Below are 21,125 nucleotides of genomic sequence, written 5' to 3' on the forward strand. Positions count from 1 at the left end.
TCGAACACTTCCCTACATCATGTGGTGAGCGTTAAAGTCTCCGATGATGATTCAAGGGCCAGGTGTAATCGCCATCAAGTCGCTCAATCGTGTGGCGTCAAAACGACTTGATGGCAACATATACGCACCCACAAGTGTAAACGTGAGATTGCGCTTCTTTACTCTCAGGCAAACGTATTGGTTGTCGTTGCTGTGAGTAACCGGAAGGATTACATATGTGAGTTCTCGCCGAATATAAATGGTGACCTTGCTGTTTGCCTGGTGCGCTGGAGATGCAAATGCCTCGTAGCCTGACAGCTGTAAGATCTTTGGTACATTCGGCTCACAAATAACAAGGATGGGGATGCGATTTGCAAGAACATATTGCAATTCGGAACTGAATCCCAGGGGCATTCCATTGAAAACTAGAGGCGTCCTTGAGCGTTTTTCCAAATGGTAATGCTGGGGGAGCCATTGTGTCTTCTACTGTAGAGCCACTAGAACTGGCGTTAGCGCGTCAAAAAGCTGTAGCGCATTCTCTGCTGCTGGCGTGTGCATACTAGACAGCACAGCGTGGATTGCATTCATCATGGACGTGAGAATGGCAATTACCTGTAGGTCTTGGCCATGTCCCACATCATGACTTTTCTTTAGTTCGGCAGTAGGTGCAGGACATTCGGTTCGCGGCAAGTTTCCTGGCCCAGCGGACGTGGAAGGTTTTGGTAGCGGTGGCCAGTTAACGTCTGAGACACCACCTCCAGATTCACCGCCCGTCGAGGTCCCTTGATTTAAAACTGCAGGCTTAGGAGTAGGACAAGCTGCAGGAGTGCTCGAGGCCTTGCTATCAAAATTAACTGCTTTCTTAGATGATCTTCGGTGACGTGAACGACGCCGTCGCACCTTAGCAGCGGCCTCTCTGTGTGTAGATTTATCACGCACCATTTGCTTCAGCACTGCCCGTTCTGTCTTTAAGCGGGGGCAGTCCTTTGAGGAGGAGTCTTGAGGGCCATGGCAGTTGGCGCACGTCAGAACAATCGCGCGGCAAATGTCGCCGCTATGCGACTCGGAGCATCTAGGACACACGATGGAATATTTGCAGACCGCACTTACGTGCCCGATCTTCATACACTTTCTGCATTGAAGTGGCTTGGGCACGAAAGGCCGGACCGGGTGTCGGAAATGTCCAACCTTCACATGCGATGGTATGCAGTCTCCCTTGAAAGTGAGCTAGATGTATTTTGATCTCCCGAGGCGCTGCACTTGCAGTATGGAGATGCTATTTAATGATGGTTTGATTAAGACTGGTAGATCGGTGTCAGCGATGGCCTCGTCAGCATTACAGATGACGCTGGCTATAGTGCCACTGTCCTGAAGAATATGGGAGCGCACACTGATGTCGCCGAGTTTGTTGATTGCGGCCGATCTCTCTAATGCGCTCCGCTCCATGACATCAATGGCAATTGTGTTTTTGTAAGGATTCACTCTAACGTCTTTAATCTATCCAGGGACGAGGCTTTCAAGGAACACAGATGTGACTTGCCTGTTGAGTTGGTTCAGATTGTCTGTTGGCGTCTCTGGCACAAACAAGACAGTGTGTGTCGGAGGGCCTCGCGTAGTGATGACCGTGGACGTGCTTGAAGAGGACGAATCTTGTCGTCGGTGTAGTGTTCGCTTGCTTTCTTGCTAAGCACCAGCACGAACTTATCGTCGTCGGCCGAAGAGTCATCATTAGCAGGCAAGTACAGCACGGTGGCCTGGCTACTTGTGTCACTCGAGTTGTAGAGGCGCTTGTTCTGGGTGACCGCTACCGACGCACCGGGTTTCACAGGAGGCCCATGAGTGTCCACTTGCATCGCCGTGCGAAAAAAGGAGCGGTACCTCCCGGTTATGTCACAAATTCCAAAAAACAACGGAGACGGGAACGCAGCGTTCTAGTAAATAACAACTTCTTCTTTCTCCCATTGACAGGATGTTGTACAGGAATAATGGTGTTAGTGCTTACATTTTGAAATCGCTTTTTGCGTAAACGCAGGTGTACAGCCGAGATTAAACATAAATTAGAGACCTGTCGGAAGATTACACTCTGTACAAAGTACAAAACCATAAACAAGGCAGTACAGAGTGGTGTGCGCTGGGCATCTTTAGACGCACGGGAGGATCAGAGCAAAATGTTCCATGAAGAACACGGGTAGAATTCGAACGATAGCAGGTGAACAGCGAAAGTATTTAAATATTTATACAGAAAGAGCATTGACTCAGTTTGCAGGAAGGGACTATGCGACTAACCAATTAGTTTTCATTACCCAAGAACGTATAGATAACGTCCTTGCAGGCAAAAAAAGGCAGAATATTGCCACCTGGTGTTCCTGGTGTTCTTAGGAGGCGCCTGGAAGAAGAGGACACTGAATTCGGCTCGCACGCTTTGTTCGAAACTATGCCTGCCCCTATAGCTTAACCCTGTCGTTCGCGCCTTGCCCTGTTGTCCGCGACAATATTAAACTTGAAATAATTCAATGAATAAAACTGACATTGTAGAAGTACATCTAATTTGGGAAGGGCTTAAACCAAGAGGAAGGTCTGCACTCTTGAGAGCTATATCAGGGTGTCCTTTAACGCACAGCAACAAAAATAAATTTAGCAAGGAATGTGACATGTGAACCGTGCGGTAAATCCTTATAGACCGTTTTACCGAGAGCAAGTAGGAGAGGAAGAAAACAGTCTCTTAACAGATTCATTGCGCCGGCCCATTGTTGCCAGTACCGAGTGGGCTGTGCCTTCGCACTCTTCATGCATAGCACAGCGGCCTTGCACCTCGGTATATTTTCGTTTAAGAGACTTAAATACTTTTATTATAGCCCCTTTTAGTGGCGATGTCATTGGGACGGCAATGCGTGTTTGTGGACTCGGGACAGCAATGCGTGTTCGTGGACTGCACAAATAATCAAAGAAATCGCCAGATGATTGCCAAGAGCGTATGCGGGAAGCATGCAACGACAGTCCGAGTGCGGCTGTGATATGTTCCTGATTCACCGCTTTCCAGTCCATCCTGATTTAATTCGCCTATGAACGTTTTGTGTGAGCCAGACAGACTTACTACTAATGATGAAGTCACTAATGATGCTCATTTTACTTCGTTCGCCGTAGTAAACAAGCACGCCGGGCAGGCCGTACCTCCCGCAAGCCCTCCGCGCCAACGATACGGTGGATCTCTTTTGCGAGCGCCAGAATATATTGCCGCGAAACCTTCAAAACAGTATTTGTTGTTTTTTTAACAGCCGCCGCCATAAGGCCTCATCGCTCTGATTCTGGATCGCGTATCAGTTCTGTATTCTTTGTTTGTTAATGCTCGATGTCGCGAGTCACACCTTTATCAGTTTCGTTGTAGCGCAAGATGCACCGAGATCTGTCCCGAAGATTCCGGCCACTCGTGGGTCTTTCTACAATGTTCCAGCTTGTGCTGGTAGCTGTTTGCGACGTTATCTAGATTGTTCTCAGCAGCCTTTGTTCTGAGCAGCCGTTAAATTGAGCGTTGACGAGAGTGACGGGCATTCTTTGTTCGACGATCGACGAGCGTGTTTCTTGCTACCGCCGCCGCCGAGTTGCTTAGTTCTTTTGCGGGCCCAAGTCAGCCCAATAAAGAGTTTCTTCAGTGCGATCATCGACTCTTCATTTGTGTCATCGACCTTGTCACCACCACGTGACATCTGGTGGAGGTGTTGCCATTGATCCTTCAAGCGAAGACCCAAGCCGTGTTCCTGTCGCCCTGGAAGACCAGCCTACAGGTCACCGAGCCAGCCGCCGACTTCAAGGCCTACAACCCGAACATGATCTGCTGCCTGACCCCATTCGATCTCGGAAGGCATCGACGCTGATGATGGCCCAGCCTAGAGAACCGGTTGTTTTCGTCCAACTCCGTGAGCCCCCCTGCTTCCATGGACGACCGGATGAAGATGCTGGAGACTGGATGGACCTTTTCGACCGTGTGGCAGAATTCAACGGCTGGAACGACGCTGCGAAACTCAGGCAGGTCTACTTTGTCCTTCAAGGACATGCCCGACTTTGGTTGGAAAATCATGAGGCAGCTATGAAGGATTGGGAGATTTTCAAGGAAGCGTTTTTGACTGCCTTTTCAAGCGTCGTCCGAAAGGAAAGAGCCCAGGCCCTCCTTCAGTCAACACTTGAACTTCCTAACGAGCCTGTCCTGGCGTACGTTGAGGAGATGAAGCGCCTCTTTCGCCGCGCCGACCCTAACATGACCGAAGGTGAGAGAGTCAAATTTTTAATGCCAGGCGTTAAAGAATCGCTGTTTGCAAGTCTTGTCCGAAATCCGCCAAAAACTTTGGCGGAATTTGAAACGGAGGCGTCTACGATCAAGAAGACGTTTGCCACCCGGATGCGCCACTACGAGCGACCCCTTCAGCCGGACTGCTCAACCCACCACCCCAGCGCATCTGCAAGCGGAGAGAACCTTCGGGACCTCATCCGGGAGATCGTGCGAGAGGAGCTCCGCCGATTGATACCATCATTGCAACAACCCCAGGTGGCGACGCTCGTGGACGTTGTTCGTGAAGAAGGCCAGCAGGCGCTGGGCGTTCCTAAAGCGATGGCTGCGACAGTTCCACCACAAGAGGCAACAGCGATGAACTACGCAGCTGCATTACGTCGCCCTGCGCCCCAACGTGATGACTTTCCAAGCCCTCGCCGCTACCGTCCTGTTTCTGAAAGCCGCCCCTTGGCCCCCGCCCGCCAAGCCTACCAACAACCCCCAAGCCCCAGGAAGTGCGACGCCTGGAGGACAGCGAACAACCAGCCATTATGCTTCCACTGCGGTGAGGCCGGTCACATTCTGCGGCACTGCCCGTACCGACGAATCGGTCTCCGCGGATTTGCAGTCGACGCTCCACGACCACGCCCAGGCGAACAACCGCAAGAAATCTACAACCATCTGCGTAGCGGTGAGATTGCGCCACCAAGCCGTTGGTTCAGATCTCCATCGCCGTACAGGGCTCGCTTTGCGTCGCCAGGCCGTAACTATGATGAGAGTATGCGCGGAAGGTCCCCAAGCCCGCGCAGGGGACACTAAAGGCAGCAACCTTTGGAGGTGAGGTTACTCAACGGCGAAAAGAAGAAGATCCTCCGCTGCCTACGACCACTAACGACGACGCAGCTATTTCATTGCCGCTCCACACGACGACATCGACGACAACACGACCAGAGTGCAAGCCGACACCGTCGTCCAGCGAAGTAACAACGGTATGCCCCGGCCATTACCTGAAGAAACGACGGAGCCGAGATCGGACACCAAGGCCCACGTGCAATGCGAGGACGCGAACAAGTGACCTTGAAGTTGATGTCGACGGCCGCAGAGTCACTGCCCTAGTTGACACCGGAACTGACTATTCAGTCATCAGTGGACCGTTAGCCTCTCAGCTCAGGAAAGTTACCACCGCTTGGGATGGCCCGCTGATTCGCACCGCAGGTCGCAACCTGATTACTCCATCGGGACGATGCACTGCAAGAATAACCGTAAATGGGCCTACTTACCCCACCAGCTTTGTGGTCTTGCAGCAGTGCTCCCGCGACGTGATTTAGGCATGGATTTCCTAAATGAACACAGGGCTATCATCGACCTGCGATCCAAGCTCATCAAGCTCTCTGCAGACAAAGCCATTCCTGCTACGACGACTTCAACGCAACACTTCGCTCTAAACGTCCTCGATGGAGAATTTACCGTGCCGCCCCGATCAAGCGTCGCAGTCTGCGTAGGTAGCGCAAATATCGAAACTGCTGAAGGCATCGTCGAAGGAAATATCCAATTGCTCTTAGAACGAGGTGTCGGCATCGCAAGAGGCATCGCGAATTTCCGGAGAGGTCAAGCTCAGGTGCTGGTAACCAACTTCACCGAAGAACATCTCAACAAGGGCACGACGATCGCTTTTCTCGACGAATTAGCAGACCTCAAAGATGTGCTCACCCTCCACGACCAAACGCTGGAAGACGCACCGGACCGATTCCGTCAGCCCACATTTGACATCAACCCGGCATTGACCCCAAGCAGGAAAGATCAGATTCTCAGCCTTCTCCGAAGCTACGGGGAGTGCTTCTCGTCATCATCGAAGGTACGACAAACACAACTGGCCAAGCACCGCATTATAACGGACTAAAACGCCCGACCTCTGCGCCAAAGCTCCTATCGTGTATCGCAGCGAGAACGCCAGGCCATACGCGATCAAGTTGAGGAAATTCTGCGTGATGACGTAATCCAGCCATCGAAGAGCCCCTGGGCGGCACCAGTCATTTTGGTGAAGAAGAAAGACGGCACACTTCGCTTCTGCGTTGATTACCGCCGCTTGAATAGCATTACTAAGAAGGATGGCTACCCGCCTCCCCGCATCGACGACACTCTCGACCGGCTCTGCAATGCAAGGTACTTCTCATCGATGGACCTGAAGAGCGGATATTGGCAAATTGAGGTCGACGAAAGAGACCGCGAGAAGACCGCATTCATCACACCTAACGGTCTTTTTGAGTTCAAGGTGATGCCATTTGGCCTCTGCTCCGCACAAGCCACATTTCAACGAGTAATGGACACAGTCCTGGCAGGCTTGAAGTGGCAAATTTGTTTCGTATATTTGGACGACGTTGTTGTCTTCTCGTCAAACTTTGAAGATCACCTGAAACGACTGCAGACAGTGCTGGAAGCCATCAAGTCATCGGGACTAACGCTAAAAGCAGAGAAGTGTCACTTCGCCTACGAAGAACTGCTTTTTCTAGGTCACATCGTTAGTAAGGATGGTGTTCGCCCAGACCCAGAGAAAACAGCTGCAATCGCACAATTCCCATACGCCTGTCGACAAGAAAGCTGTGCGCCGATTCCTTGGGTTGTGCGCTTATTATCGATGATTTGTCAGAAACTTTTCGCGCATCGCCGAACCGTTGACGCAGCTTACAAAGGCTGACGTACCTTTTAAATGAGAAGCGCCGCAAGGAGAAGCCTTCGACGAACTTAAGCGCCGCCTGCAATGCCCTCCTGTACTTGGCCACTTTGATGAAAACGCCGAGACCGAAATTCACACCGACGCGAGCAGTGCGGGCCTAGGAGCCGTTCTCGTCCAGAAGAGTGCCGGACAGGAGAAAGTAATCGCCTACGCGAGCAGGTCCCTCACAAAAGCCGAAGTCAATTACTCGACGACCGAGAAGGAGTGCCTCGCGATCATCTGGGCCACTTCTAAGTTTCGTCCATACCTATACGGCCGACCATTCAAGGTGGTAAGCGACCATCACGCGCTCTGCTGGCTGGCTAATTTGAAAGATCCCTCCGGCCGCCTTGCCAGATGGAGCCTACGACTTCAAGAATTCGACTTGACTGTAGTCTATAAGTCGGGCCGGAAGCATTCCGACGCAGACTGCTTTTCACGCGCTCCCGTCGACGCTCCCCCGAAGGACGATGACGACGACGCCTTTTTGGAGCCGGTAAGCTCCAGCAGTTTCGCAGAACAACAGCGATCAGACCCTGAGCTGAAAGCGCTAGCCGATTACTTAGAAGGAAAGACCGCTTCCCCTCCTGGTGTGTTGAGACGACATTTATCTTCGTTCGCGTTAAGCAATTGCCTCCTCGTGAAGAACTTCGCACCCACCAGGACTGCGCAACTTCTTGTAGTGCCTAAAACCCTCCGGCAGGAAATTATGCTGGCGTTGCATGATGAGCCCACAGCAGGCCATCTCGGATTTGCACGCACTTTGCGTCGAATCCAGGAGAAGTACTACTGGTCACGCCTGCCTGCCGAAGTTGTCCACTACGTGAAGACATGTCGTGAGTGCGAACGACGCAAGACGCCGCCTATCAGACCAGCAGGACTACTAAACCCGATTCCGCCCCCAGACCTGTCCTTTCAACAAATTGGGATGGATCTCCTCGGCCCCTTTCCAGCTTCGTCTATGGGTAACAAGTGGATCATCGTGGCCACTGACTACCTTACCCGTTACGCCGAAGCAAAAGCACTACCAAATGGTACCGCGGTAGAAGTCGCCAAACTTTTTGTCGAACAAATTCTTTTGCGACACGGCGCCCCAGAAGTGCCCATCACGGATAGGGGAACGGCGTTTACGGCAGAGTGGACGCAAGCCATCCTGGAATACAGTCATACAAGCCATCGACGAACAACTGCGTACCATCCCCAGACCAATGGCCTTACTGAGCGCCTAAACAAAACGATCGCAGATATGATCGCCATGTACGTCGACGCTGAACACAAGACCTGGGACGCCATCTTGCCGTACGTGATCTTCGCGTATAACACGGCAGTCCAGGAGACGACCAGAGCGACCCCGTTCAAGCTTGTGTACGGCAGGGAGCCCACGACGACGCTCGACGCAATGCTGTCGCACGTAACCAACGAGGACAACCTTGACGTCGCCGCCTACCTGCAGCGTGCAGAGGAAGCCCAGACGACTCGCACGTCTGCGTATTAAAGACCAACAGCGCACCGACAGCCGACGATACAACTTACGCCGACGCCACGCAGAGTACAACCCAGGAGACCAAGTGGGGATTTGGACACCAATTCGCCTTCGCGGACTAAGTGAAACGTGGTTGCGTCGATACTTTTGGCCGTACAAAATCATTCGCCGCGTCGGACCACTGGACTATGAAGTCATTCCCGACGGAACGTCAGCATCACAACGGCGACGCGCACGCCCAGAAATTGTACATGTACGATCGAAGCCATATTACGCGCGTTAAAGAATATGTGGTGTTTAAACTTTGCAGTGTTTATGTTTAAGTTGCTTTGTTTCGGAACATCGAGGCGATGTTTTTTTTTAAGGGGGGAGTAATGCCGCGAAACCTTAAAAACTGTATTTGTTGTTTTTTAACAGCCGCCGCCATATGGCCTTATCGCTCTGATTCTGGATCGCGTATCAGTTCTGTATTTTTGTTTGTTAATGCTCGATGTCGCGAGTCACACCTTTATCAGTTTCGTTGTAGCGCAAGATTCACCGAGATCTGTCCCGAAGATTCCGGCCACTCGTGGGTCTTTCTACAATGTTCCAGCTTGTGCTGGTAGCTGTTTGCGACGTTATCTAGATTGTTCTGAGCAGCCTTTAAATTGAGCGTTGACGAGTGCGACGGGCATTCTTTGTTCGACGAGCACGTTTCTTGCTATCGCCGCCGCCGAGTTGTTTAGTTCTTTTGCGGGCGCAAGTCAGCCTAATAAAGAGTTTCTTCAGCGCAATCACAAACTCTTCATTTGTGTCATCGACCTTGTCACCACCACGTGACAATATCTATTCTTCACTTAAACAATTAGCCGACCGGAAAAAAAAAAACCTTTCTTGTGGATCTTTGACCGATATCGTGTTATTGATATCGCAGATTATCGCAGATTATGACTAGCAGCTTACCGGTATCGCTCAAGAGGAAAGTATACAACAGTTGCGTCTTGCCTGTACTCACCTATGGGGCTGAAACGTGGAGGCTAACCAAGAGAGTTCTACTTAAGTTGAGGACAACCCAGAGGGCTATGGAACGAAAAATGGTAGGGGTAACATTAAGAGATAGGAAGCGTGCAGATTGGGTCAGAGAAATAACTCAAGTTACCGACATTCTAGTGGAAATTAAGAAGAAGAAATGGACATGGGCAGGACATGTAGTGCGAAGAGAGGATAACCGATGGTCGCTGAGGGTAACAAACTGGATTCCAAGGGAAGGAAAGCGTAGCAGGGGGCGGCAGAAAGTTAGGTGGGCGGATGAGATTAAGAAGTTCGCAGGGGTCAAGTGGGTGCAGCTAGCACAGAACCGGATTAAGTGGAGAAATATGGGAGAGGCCTTCGCCCTGCAGTGGGTATAATCAGGCTGATGATGATGATGATGTGTTATTGATAACTGCAATACGAACAAGTTTCTCAACACAGCCAGTTGCCGCTAGGGCGATGCGCGGCTCATCGTCTGCACGCTGGCTCCGCTGCTAAGGCGTTACCGAAACTTGCATCTTTATTTTATTTATACGATGGGAACGGGTAATTACAACGACGGATCGTGCCTTCGATGCGAAACAGTTTAGGTCTAGCGACGACAATAGGGAGTAGCGCTCGGCGAGAATGCCGTTGTCCACCGCGCCAGCAGGCGGCGCCGCTTTCGTAAGCGCTGCTGTAATAGCTACGAATTGTCTTCGTTCATGGTGCAGCTGAGAGCGCACGTTTTTCGACATTTTGCTCAACAATCGCGCAAACGATGCTGCTACGACGGTACGGGAATACGATGTAGCTGCGCCGCCGGACGCACACCAAGGCTGCATAAAAACGTCGACGGATGATACTTTAGGGACTACTTCTTTTATGTGCTGTTCTTGAAATGTGGTTTAACTTGAAATCATGCAATTTTGAAGCAGGACAGCTCGATAGTTTGCTTTTCGCACTCGGTCGCCGTCGCACCACAGAGACGCATGCATTCGCCAAGCTCGGTACGCGATAGCAGCGGTTAGCGGCGTAACCGCGGTTGAACGCTGCCCGTGCCTTTAATGCCAAATGAAAGCAGCGCGACATCGAACATAAATATGCACTGTCGAGAGGAAATAAACGACATGAAATGGATCACACTTCACGTTAAATCAATGCGGCGGTGACTAGAAAGCATCGTTCGTAGTAGCTGCCCGTACAGTTCATTCGCTGTATGTTTGAGTGTACAGTTACCAATATGATTATAAAGTATGATTGAAAATACATGTATAGTGAACGATACAACACACACATTCTTACAGTTAACTCTGACGAGTTCGGCCTGCGGAAGTGGAGCGCAGTCCTTCGGAGTCACCCCGGCTGCTAGTGCTGTTTTCAACAGCTGCCGCCATGCCAAACGAATGGTATACGCCAAAATAGAGTTGTAAGTCAGCGCTCGTGTTGTACGTTTCGTTCTCTCGTCCCTGTTCTTTTGCGCTGTTTTAGAATGAATGGTATACGGTTTGCTGGCGCGCTCGAACAAAACACAATAGCACCAAGGTGTCGGATAGCTTTCACAAGCATCGCTAAACAGCACTCTTACACTGCCGCATCGCAGCATCAACAGGCACAACTCAGCCCAAGATGGCGTCAAGAGGAGCCGGAGCGGACTTTCCCAGTTTGGCTCATACGGGGCGCCACCACCAAACTAAAATGGCTGCGCCCAGGCATCAAAACTAAAATCGTCTATAAAAAATTAACATCTTATACTCCAATGTAGTGGTATTCGTCCGGATGTTGGTGCAGGCGTAATCACTCTTCCTGAGGCCCTAGGGTTTTGAGATAACAATGCTGAAGTGAATTAATCTGGCATGGAAGTTAGCGAAAAGCGATGGGAAGGTTGGTGGCTCAACAGCAGAGGGGGGGGGGGGGGGGGCGGGGGGCACAAGGCTAGAATTAAACGATTGAAGAAAACAGCAAACTTAGGGACAAATTTTCATTATTACTAAAGAAAAGCATATATAACAAAGTCGAGCATGGTGCCAACAGCCACCACCTAATTTCAATAGGGACGCTCCGTTCATTCCATCCGCACGCTCCCGTTCCGCAATAATAAGACCATGATATCATTTTGCTACTCTAGTTTTGCTGCCGATGATTATACTTGCCCGCTTTAAGCGGCACGCACCGAAAGTCCCATTCGCATTACTGCGACGGTTAACGACCCTGGGGCGTAAGAAGAGTAGAGTGAAGTACAAGCGGCAATGCGCTCGGTTGTGTGGAGAATGTGCACGTTGTTTGCGCTCGTAAACGAGTACGCCTGGAACCATCTTTAACGCAGTATTGTTTCTCAATAGACGCAAAACATCCTCATGAATACGCCTCACCGATACGTCGAGCGTGTAGCGGCGGCCTGCGTCAAGGACGGCACTGTGCCAGGGGCGATAAAAAACCACACCTCCAAGACACCATGCTGTCTGCGTCCCCTTTAGATCCATGCTTCCAAACACCCGAAAACATAGCTTATTTCGCTGCAGACGAGTGTTTTGAGGTAGAATTGTGTACATCGTAAAGTGAATATATTTTCGACGCTTGCCAACCTGCTGTGTATGAGCATAGAGCATGAATAAAATGCGCCTCTTACGCGCATGTTCTCGTCACACAAGTACTGAGTCCCGTGAGCTGTGGGACGACATGGCTACATTCGCTTCACTAAAGGATTTCCTTGACCCTTCTTACTGTGAGCGAGCTCCGGAACCTGCCATCCTCAAGTCACGTATAAGAGGGCAGAAATAACTGCAGTTTATTGAAGCTTCAAGAAAAACTTTCATCCCATGCACTTGTTTCATGCCGTCCTGCACGCAAGTAACGTTTGCAATCGCACACTTTATCTGCTGAATTGGCATGGCGTATTGGAATCGCTGTGTACAATTATTTGTACAATGGGACAGCTTCGCTTGAGTAGTTCAGTAATACTCGCAATTTGAACGTGAAACAGTAGAGGTGCTCTTAGCTGCATTATTCACCGTGTAGACAGGATTGCCTCCCTGGAGGCCACCACCAGCGAGCAGCAGTCGAGACTCGAGCAGCTCCTGGCCGACGCAGAGCAGCTGGCACCGTTACAAAACGAGTGCTCCAGGCTGAGGGAGCAGCTGGCCGTCGCCGAGGCAGCCGTCGTCAAGCATCAGGCGGTGGGTTCCACGAGCCTTTTCTTTTTTTTTTTTGTCGTTCCGATGCCTCCATCCCGATTACATATCACATGTCAAAATATTTTGCTTACTCGAGAGAGGTCATGTGATCTTGGGGCGGAATCAGCCACTCGGCATGATACCGGGTGACATGGCCGAGTTAGCAGGTGCAGTGGCAGGTCAAGAGGCTCGTGACGTAACCTCATGGCAAATCGTAGCGCTTATTAGTCGGCAGAATCAGTGCCATCCCCACACCATGTGACTAGGCGAACTATGCCAAATAGGAAATTCCGTATGCGGGAGGTGCTCGAACAGGTGACATGGTTGAACAGTGATCGGTCGGCGGGTTGTGTAACCCCACAAAACGTGCAGTGGTGGCGTAGCGGTAGAACATCCGCCTCGCAAGCAAGAGGACCGGTGTTCAAATCCCGGTGCCGCGCAATTCTCCACCGGATAAAAAAAAATCCGCGTGTTGATGGAATTGCATAAACAGGTTTGGGGTGCGACCTGATGCCGGTGAACACCTCCGGCAACGCACTCCCTCACCAGAACAGGAGTTGGCTACCCTGGTGCAGTAATGGGCCGCAACCTCATATGATAAGCTCCATAAATCCCCGGCCCTCAGTCACCAGCGGCTGCGGAACAACTGACCACGGCGGCGTCAGACCTGTGACGCAGCAGGGGGTGCTAAGAAAGCCTGGCTCCGCTGGACGGGAAGCCATTGGAAACTGACCCGGGCAACGTTTAATGCTAGAACCCTAGCTAGTGAAGATAGCTTAGCAGTGCTGTTAGAGGAACTAGAGGGCATGAAATGGGATGTCATAGGGATTAGTGAGGTTAGGAGGCCGAATGAGGCATATACTGTACTGAAGGATGGGCATGTACTGTGTTATCGAGGCTTACCAGAGGGGCGACAACTAGGAGTAGGTTTCCTTGTCAATAAGTATATAGCAGGTAATATAGATGAATTCTATAGTATTAATGAGAGGGTTTCAGGCATCGTAATTAGGCTTAATCAGCGGTATAAACTGAAGGCTGTACAGGCCTATGCACCTACATGTAGTTATGATGACCAGGCAGTTGAAAGCTTCTATGAAGATGTAGAATCGGCAATGCGAAAAGTAAAGACGCAGTATACTGTACTAATGGGCGATTTCAATGCCAAGGTAGGGAAAAAACAGGCAGGAGACAAGGCAGTAAGTGACTATGGCATTGGTTCCAGGAATAGCAGGGGGGAGTTACTAGTTGAGTCTGCACAGCGCAGTAACTTACGAATCATGAATACCTTCTCCAGCAAACGGAAGAACCGGAAATGGACATGGAAAAGTCCTAACGGAGAGACTAAAAATGAAATCGACTTCATAATGTGTTCAACCCCCGCCATTATGCAAGATGTAGAGGTAATCGGGAAAGTGCGATGCAGTGACCACAGCATGGTGAGGTCCCGAATTAGCCTAAATCTGAAGAAGGAGCGCAACAGATTAGGAAGAAACCCATCAACGAATTAGCGGTGAGGGGGAGGGCAGAACAGTTCAGGATCTCGCTACAGAATAGGTTTTCAGCTCTAACTGAGGATGGCGACATTACCCTAGAGGCAAGGAACAATAATTTCAGAGATTTCATTACTGAGTGCGCGGTAGAAGTAGGCGGTAGGATAGTTAGGATACCGGCAAGCTGTATAAGGAGACGAAAGATTTGATTAAAAAACACCAGAGTATGAAAGCTTCCAATCCAACAGACCAGATCCAATTGGCCGAGATATCAAAGCTAATCAATAAGCGCAAGTTGGCCGATATAAGGAAGTATAACATGGAGAAAATTGAGCATGCTGTAAAGAACGGGGGAAGCCTTAAAGTGGTAAAGAAGAAATTGGGCATAGGCAAAAACCTTATGCATGCGATAAGGGACAAGGCGGGCAATGTCATCACTAATATGGAAAAGATAGTCAAAGCAGCCGAGGAGTTCTATACAGATCTCTACAGTAGCCAAAGTAGTCAGGACCGTAATGAGATTGGCGGTACGGAAAAACAGTCAGACGTTCCACCAGTGACGAAGGACGATGTCAAGAAAGCACTAGAAACTATGAAAAGGGGGAAATCAGCTGGAGAGGATCAGATAACTACAGTTTCGCTGAAGGACGGGGGGGATATCGTGCCAGAAAAACTGGCCACCCTGAATACACAGTGCCTGGTGTCATCGACGGTACCGGAACCATGGAAGAATGCAAACATTATCCTCATTCACAAGAAAGGGGACTCTAAGGACCTTAAAAATTACAGACCAATCAGCTTACTGTCTGTTGCGTATAAGGTATTTACTAAGGTAATCGCTAATAGAAAAAGGACGACCTTAGACTGCAATCAAGCAAAGGATCAAGCAGGGTTTCGGAAACGGTACTCTACTATCGATCATATCTATACCACCAATCAGCTGATAGAAAAATGCTCGGAATATAACCAGCCCTTATACATAGCATTCATTGATTACGAAAAAGCATTTGACTCAGTTGAAACCTCGGCGGTGATGCAGGCATTGCGAAATCAGGGGGTAGACGAGCCGTACGTGAAAGTGCTGGAAGATATATATAGTGGCTGCACAGCAACCATAGTTCTGCATAAAGAAACTAACAAAATTCCCATAAAGAAAGGTGTTAGGCAAGGAGACACAATCTCCCCTGTGCTATTCACAGCTTGTTTAGAGGAAGTATTCAGAGACTTGGAATGGGAGCAATTAGGGATAAGGGTAGGTGGAGGATACCTCAGTAATCTGCGATTTGCTGATGACATTGCCTTGCTAAGCAACTCGGGGGATGAACTGCAAATAATGATTGATGACCTAGACAGAAAAAGTAGAAAGGTAGGCTTGAAAATCAATATGCAGAAGACTAAGGTAATGTTCAACAGCCTCGGGAAGGAACAGCAGTTTACATTAGGTAGCGAAATACTGGAAGTAGTAGGTGAATATGTCTACTTAGGACAGGTAGTAACCGCAGATCCGGACCACGAAAAGGAAATAACAAGAAGAATACGATTGGGATGGAGGGCGTTTGGCAAGCACTCGCAGATTATGACTAGCAGCTTACCGGTATCGCTCAAGAGGAAAGTATACAATAGTTGCATCTTGCCTGTACTCACCTATGGGGCTGAAACGTGGAGGCTAACCAAGAGAGTTCTACTTAAGTTGAGGACAACCCAGAGGGCTATGGAACGAAAAATGGTAGGGGTAACATTAAGAGATAGAAAGCGTGCAGAGTGGGTCAGAGAAATAACTCAAGTTAACGACATTCTAGCAGAAATTAAGAAGAAGAAATGGACATGGGCAGGACATGTAGTGCGAAGAGAGGATAACCGATGGTCGCTGAGGGTAACAAACTGGATTCCAAGGGAAGGAAAGCGTAGCAGCGGGCGGCAGAAAGTTAGGTGGGCGGAGGAGATTAACAAGTTCGCAGGGGTCAAGTGGATGCAGCTAGCACAGAACCGGGTTAAGTGGAGAAATATGGGAGAGGCCTTCGCCCTGCAGTGGGTATAATCAGGCTGATGATGATGATGATGATGACAAGGCACCGTGACATGGCCGAGTGAGAGACGTTTTGGCAGATGGCCTCAGGTGGTGACCTGGGCGAACGCTGATTGGCCGCCGGACTGTGCGAGATCACGAGGCCATGTGAGATGGTCAAGTTTGTACCACCTGTAAGTGCTGAGAAAGCGACAAGACGTTGGTTAAACTTCTTCTCTTGTTATTTCAAGTGACTTAATTTCTCGATAAGTTTTTCCTTAACATCTGACTCTAATGAATGCGGTGCGCGAGAAAGAACAGCCCTGATTAGCCCAGAATCCAAGAACATGCTCTAGAAAAGCTGATCCCGATTGTTTCCTCTCTGTAATTGGTGACAGACTAATTTATTCAATTTGTATCTTGACAGAAATTTGCTCAGAATGTTGTAGCTCACGTTATCATTAGGGTCAAGCGAGAAACGTAGTCAGAAACTGACAGGCGTGAGGGTATGCTGCTGCAATCTGTCGTACTTTTGCGTTTTCAAACCACAGGACACTCAGAGGGAGCTTTCCGCCAAGCAGCACAAATTAGAAGAACTGGAGCGGAGACTGAACACTTTCAGGGACGAGTCCAAGTGTCTCAAGCTAATACAGGCACAGCTGAAAGAGGCGCTCTCTGAATCTGAAAACAGAATCAGCCAACGAGACTACGAGATCGACTTCAAGACGCAAGCTTTAAACGCCAAAGCACGCCAAGTGAACGCTCTGTGGGAAGATGTAAAGAAACTCAAGGTAAGGGTTCCTGCGTGCTTGCTTTAGCAATACGTTCAAAGCGGCTGGGATGCAATACCCGGTTTATGCATAATCTGTGCAGAAGAGAAATCGTGCATCACCAAGAAATCGGGACAGCGCCTATCCGATGCCGCAAAACCTCTTGAATGGGAAGCGCCACAATAACTAATCGTAGAGTCAACGGCCTATATTTTCTCAATTGATTCAGATTTGTGGGGATCTTCCGGAGCAGCTTTTGTTCCTATGCCCTCTAAAGTTTCAATTGTGCGAGTATATGGAAACAGCCGAAAGTCCAAGTTATTTGGAAAGCTTAAAACATGTGTTTTTATTAATCTGCTCCGGTCACTCGTTTTTTTGAGCGACAACATTCCCAACAGGGGCTTTATATTCTTCAAGAAATAATTAGACAGAACAACAGAGAGCTGTACAAAATTGATATTTTCACAAGATTATCACATTTTGAGCACTAGGGCTGTAAGCCAACTTGTCCGCTGTTCCGCATTCCTTGGTCTGAGGCCGCGTGGTGAGAGCCTGCTACTTCCAGACCGCATGCAATAAGCTGTTGCCGTGAATTTTTAAAGCCAAAGCTTTACTAGCATCGTTTTCTTTTGCGCTTCTCCTACTTCGCACACCTGCGGCTTCTTCACACTCCTGGAAACCTTTATTCGTACATATCTCCACATATATACGGCATAGCCGGACACGATGCCAGTCCCATGCCCACGAAGCACCTGCCTACCCTCTACCGCGGCCAATCTGGTTCGTCAAAATGCCCTCGGCACATTCATGTCGTCTAGACTCGGCGTCCTTGCGGTTCGCAGGCAGTAGTTCATACATTTCAGTATTTTATTGCGAAAGCATTACTACGCTATACTTCGTCTCACAAGATGTTTCCAGCATTGCGAAATGTAGAGCTCTCTCGTCCAATCAGGACTGCGGAAACACAAAAAATAGTCCCTCAAATGTTTGAGCAGTGTGGGGCTATTATAAAAGAACAAGCACAGCAATTCAAAACATAGCTTGTACTGGTAGATTTATATAGTAGAGAGTGTTCCAATCACTGAATAAATAACCAGAGAAAGCCCGTCCGGACACAGCTCTGCGGAGGCCTGGTGCGATGTAGTAATGCGTTTTCATTTTCCAATATGGCGTCGGCCGAGTCGGTTGTGTCTCATGTGTGCCACACACCGACAGTGCGCTGTTTTCCCAAGCAGGCGAAGCAGTTGGCTTTAAATGTTTTTGAAGCGCTTGGCATCGAGAGGGGGGGGGGGGGCAGCACAATTACGAATGCGCTCATCAAGAGGACGGCAAAACTCACTCAGGTGAGCGAGCGTACGCTCCACCAGTGGACAACGGTGGCGTTGAAGGCGGGCCGAATGCTATCACCGAAGAAGCGTGCTTGCGGAAGAGGTCGCGAGCGGACGAAGCTGAACAATTTTGATCTGCGTGTAGTGCGGAGGGTGGTGCACAGCTTTTTCCAGAGGCAAAATTTCAACTATTGCATAGGTGGTAGTACATTTCGCAAATTACGATTCGCTACCGACCGTGTCCACAGCGACAATGCAGAGGATGCTGGAGAAACTCGGCTTCCAATACAAGAAACGCTCTCGTAATGCATTGCTATTCGAAGCGGCGCATATTGTGCAGTATTGCCGCCGGTACCTGCGTCAGGTAGCGGAGCTGCGATGCCAGCATAGACCAATGTTTTTTGGCGACGAAACGTGGGTCAACGCCGGCCACACGCGAAGTCGAGTGTGAACTGACTGCACCATCCAATCTGCGCACGAAGCACATCGATTTGGACTGTCGACTGGTCTACAAAACTCCAGATGCAAAGGTGGCAGGCTCATTGTTACGCACTGCGGCAGTAAACCAGGTTTTGTCGAAGGCGCAGCGGAAGTTTTTCAGCTAAGAAAACCTCGCGCGACTACCACAAGGAAATGAACGGGGAACACTACGAGAAGTAGTTCTCCCAGAAACTTCCCCCACTACTACCACCCAACAGCGTTATAGGGATGGACAACGCGCCAGACCATTTTGTGAAGCAGGATAAGGTGCCGCGGATCAGTAGCCTCAAAAAGAATATGAAAGCTTGGCTGTCCGGAATAGGTGTCGCGTGGGGCAGCGACATGGTGAAGGCCGAGCTCATGCAGCTTGTCAACAACGTGGACACCGGTGGGGACCGATACCGTGTAGACCGCATCGCTGAAGCTGCTGGCCATCTCGTTGTGCGCTTGCCGCCCTACCACTGCCAAGTGAACCTGATAAAGCTTATTTGGAGCGACGTCAAGGGATTCGTGGCCAGACGAAACAAAACGTTTAAGCTCCAAGACGTGGAGTCTCTGGTTTGGCAAGGCATCAGGCAAGTGACAGCTGAGAAATGGAAGAATTATGTGCAGCATGTTATTAATGAGGAAGATGTGATGCGAAAACTGGACCACAACATCGACGGTGTTGTTAACCAAGGACCGGCTATTGTTGTCAAACTGGTGGACGACAGAACCAGCAGCTCTGAATGGAGTTGTGATAAGGAAGATGTGATGAGCCCCTTGAATGTGCAAACGTGATTTCAGAAAAGTGCACGCACCAGTCGGGACTATTCACTATTGTTGCAGCGAGAGTAACGAAAATGAGAACAATATTGCCTCTCATGAGATATGGCAAGCACCGTTGTGGAGGGCTCTGGATAGGTTTTGAGAGCTTTCGCGCTACACCTACGATTGTTTTTCATTCCGCCCCCATCGAAATTCCGCTGCCAAGGACCCATCTTACTTGTGCAGTGACCACGCTGGAACAAATAAATTTATATGCGTATGACAGAAACACTGAAAATAACTCTGATATGACAATCGAACATCTGATACGAACAGATGGTGACAAAAGAAAAAAGTGGGGTAAATCCCTTTGGAACGGGTGTTCCCCTGTCCATAAACAAAAAAGCAAAAGGAGATCAAGCGCCACCTTCTAGAGACAAAGTGAAGCTAACTACTAGTATGCCTCCTTTCACATGGATGAAGCCATTTGTCGGGGCGACTGGCATGTAGGAACACAGTCATGTAGTGCACGAAGTCCTGTTTGAACTAGAGAGTCGTACCTTTCGCAGTGCTGCAAACATCTTGTGAGACGAAGCATAGACCGTTTATTACGGGAGCTGACATTTTGTTTATGTGGTGCCATCTGGCGTCAAAGTTGAGAACAACCGCCATGCCGGTATGTGCGGTCCAAGGAGGATATATAAAACTTACTGTAGTGGAGGAGGGCGTCATCAAGTGAAGCCGGCCGCCGCCATCTTGTAAGTGGCAGAAAGCACGCTCTACGCCGGCTCGCGCTGCTGCTTTTGCGTACTGTTTGAGTGCAAGTTGACGCAACGGGCATGTAAACACCAACGGTTTGGTAATGGTTGCCTCTTGCATCGCCTACGGATGTGCAAACAGGCTGAAGGAGGGCTGTGGCCTCGCATTCCACCTGAAGTACAAGAAACCGGTTCAATTGAGCCCTACGCGCGCGTTGCCGAGCGGCCAGAACTGATGTGGTAGATGTGTGCAGCAAATAATAGTCCCGAAATTACTGACAGGATTCCAAAAGTTCCCGAGCGGCGGAGTCTGTGAGAGCGGGCCATTCGCCGTGAAAGGTGAAATGCAAAAGGAGATCGCCTGTGCTTCATATACTTCACGCCCGAGTGCTGTTACCGCACTGGACAGACAACGCGGCTGCGCACGGGAAGTGTGCCTTCTGTTTCCTGCGTTTCCGCAGCATCTACAGAAGTCCATGTGTATTACTGCAGAATGTTAAAACATGACACGCTCGGCGAAAGTATCCGCCTTTCTAACATGAGATTTGTTCATGGCATTAATACGGCTGCCGCAATATAGAGTCGACTGAGGCTCTTGTTGGATAGTAGATGGAAGCAAATAGATGGAAACGTCTCAACTTCTTGCCGTTAGTATTTTGTTTCCGTCTCGTGCTGCAGGATTGTGTCCGTGGAAAAAAGGTGTGCCGTGAGAGCTACTTTTCTGCTTCGTTTTGTTGAAAAGAAGTTATTGCGATTGTGTGGTAACACTCAAGCCGGATATAAAGATATAGTTATGAAGCACTAAGTTCGTGGTTCGAAATGAAACCATTTGCTTTCGGAGCTACACTTTTCTCTTACTTGAGTCAAAACAAAAATATCTTCAAACACCTTATCTTGGAAGTCCTGGGTGCTTCCTCAGAGAACAAATGGCTCCAGAAACTTGAG

The 21,125-nt window shown here is 49.5% G+C and overlaps 1 protein-coding gene across 1 annotated transcript in view; it reads left to right on the plus strand.

Moving 5' to 3' along the window:
- Positions 1-21,125, plus strand: part of LOC146206840 (uncharacterized) — a 391,032-nt gene that overhangs the window by 219,978 nt on the left and 149,929 nt on the right. Inside the window, exons 8-9 of the mRNA XM_084587067.1 lie at positions 12,448-12,605; positions 16,649-16,888. Of these exons, the coding sequence (XP_084443193.1) occupies positions 12,448-12,605; positions 16,649-16,888 (398 nt within the window). The remainder of the gene's footprint in view (positions 1-12,447; positions 12,606-16,648; positions 16,889-21,125) is intronic.

Source organism: Amblyomma maculatum, chromosome 1 (assembly GCF_055883805.1).
Source record: "Amblyomma maculatum isolate TAMU_Amacu chromosome 1, ASM5588380v1, whole genome shotgun sequence".
NCBI lineage: Eukaryota > Metazoa > Arthropoda > Arachnida > Ixodida > Ixodidae > Amblyomma > Amblyomma maculatum.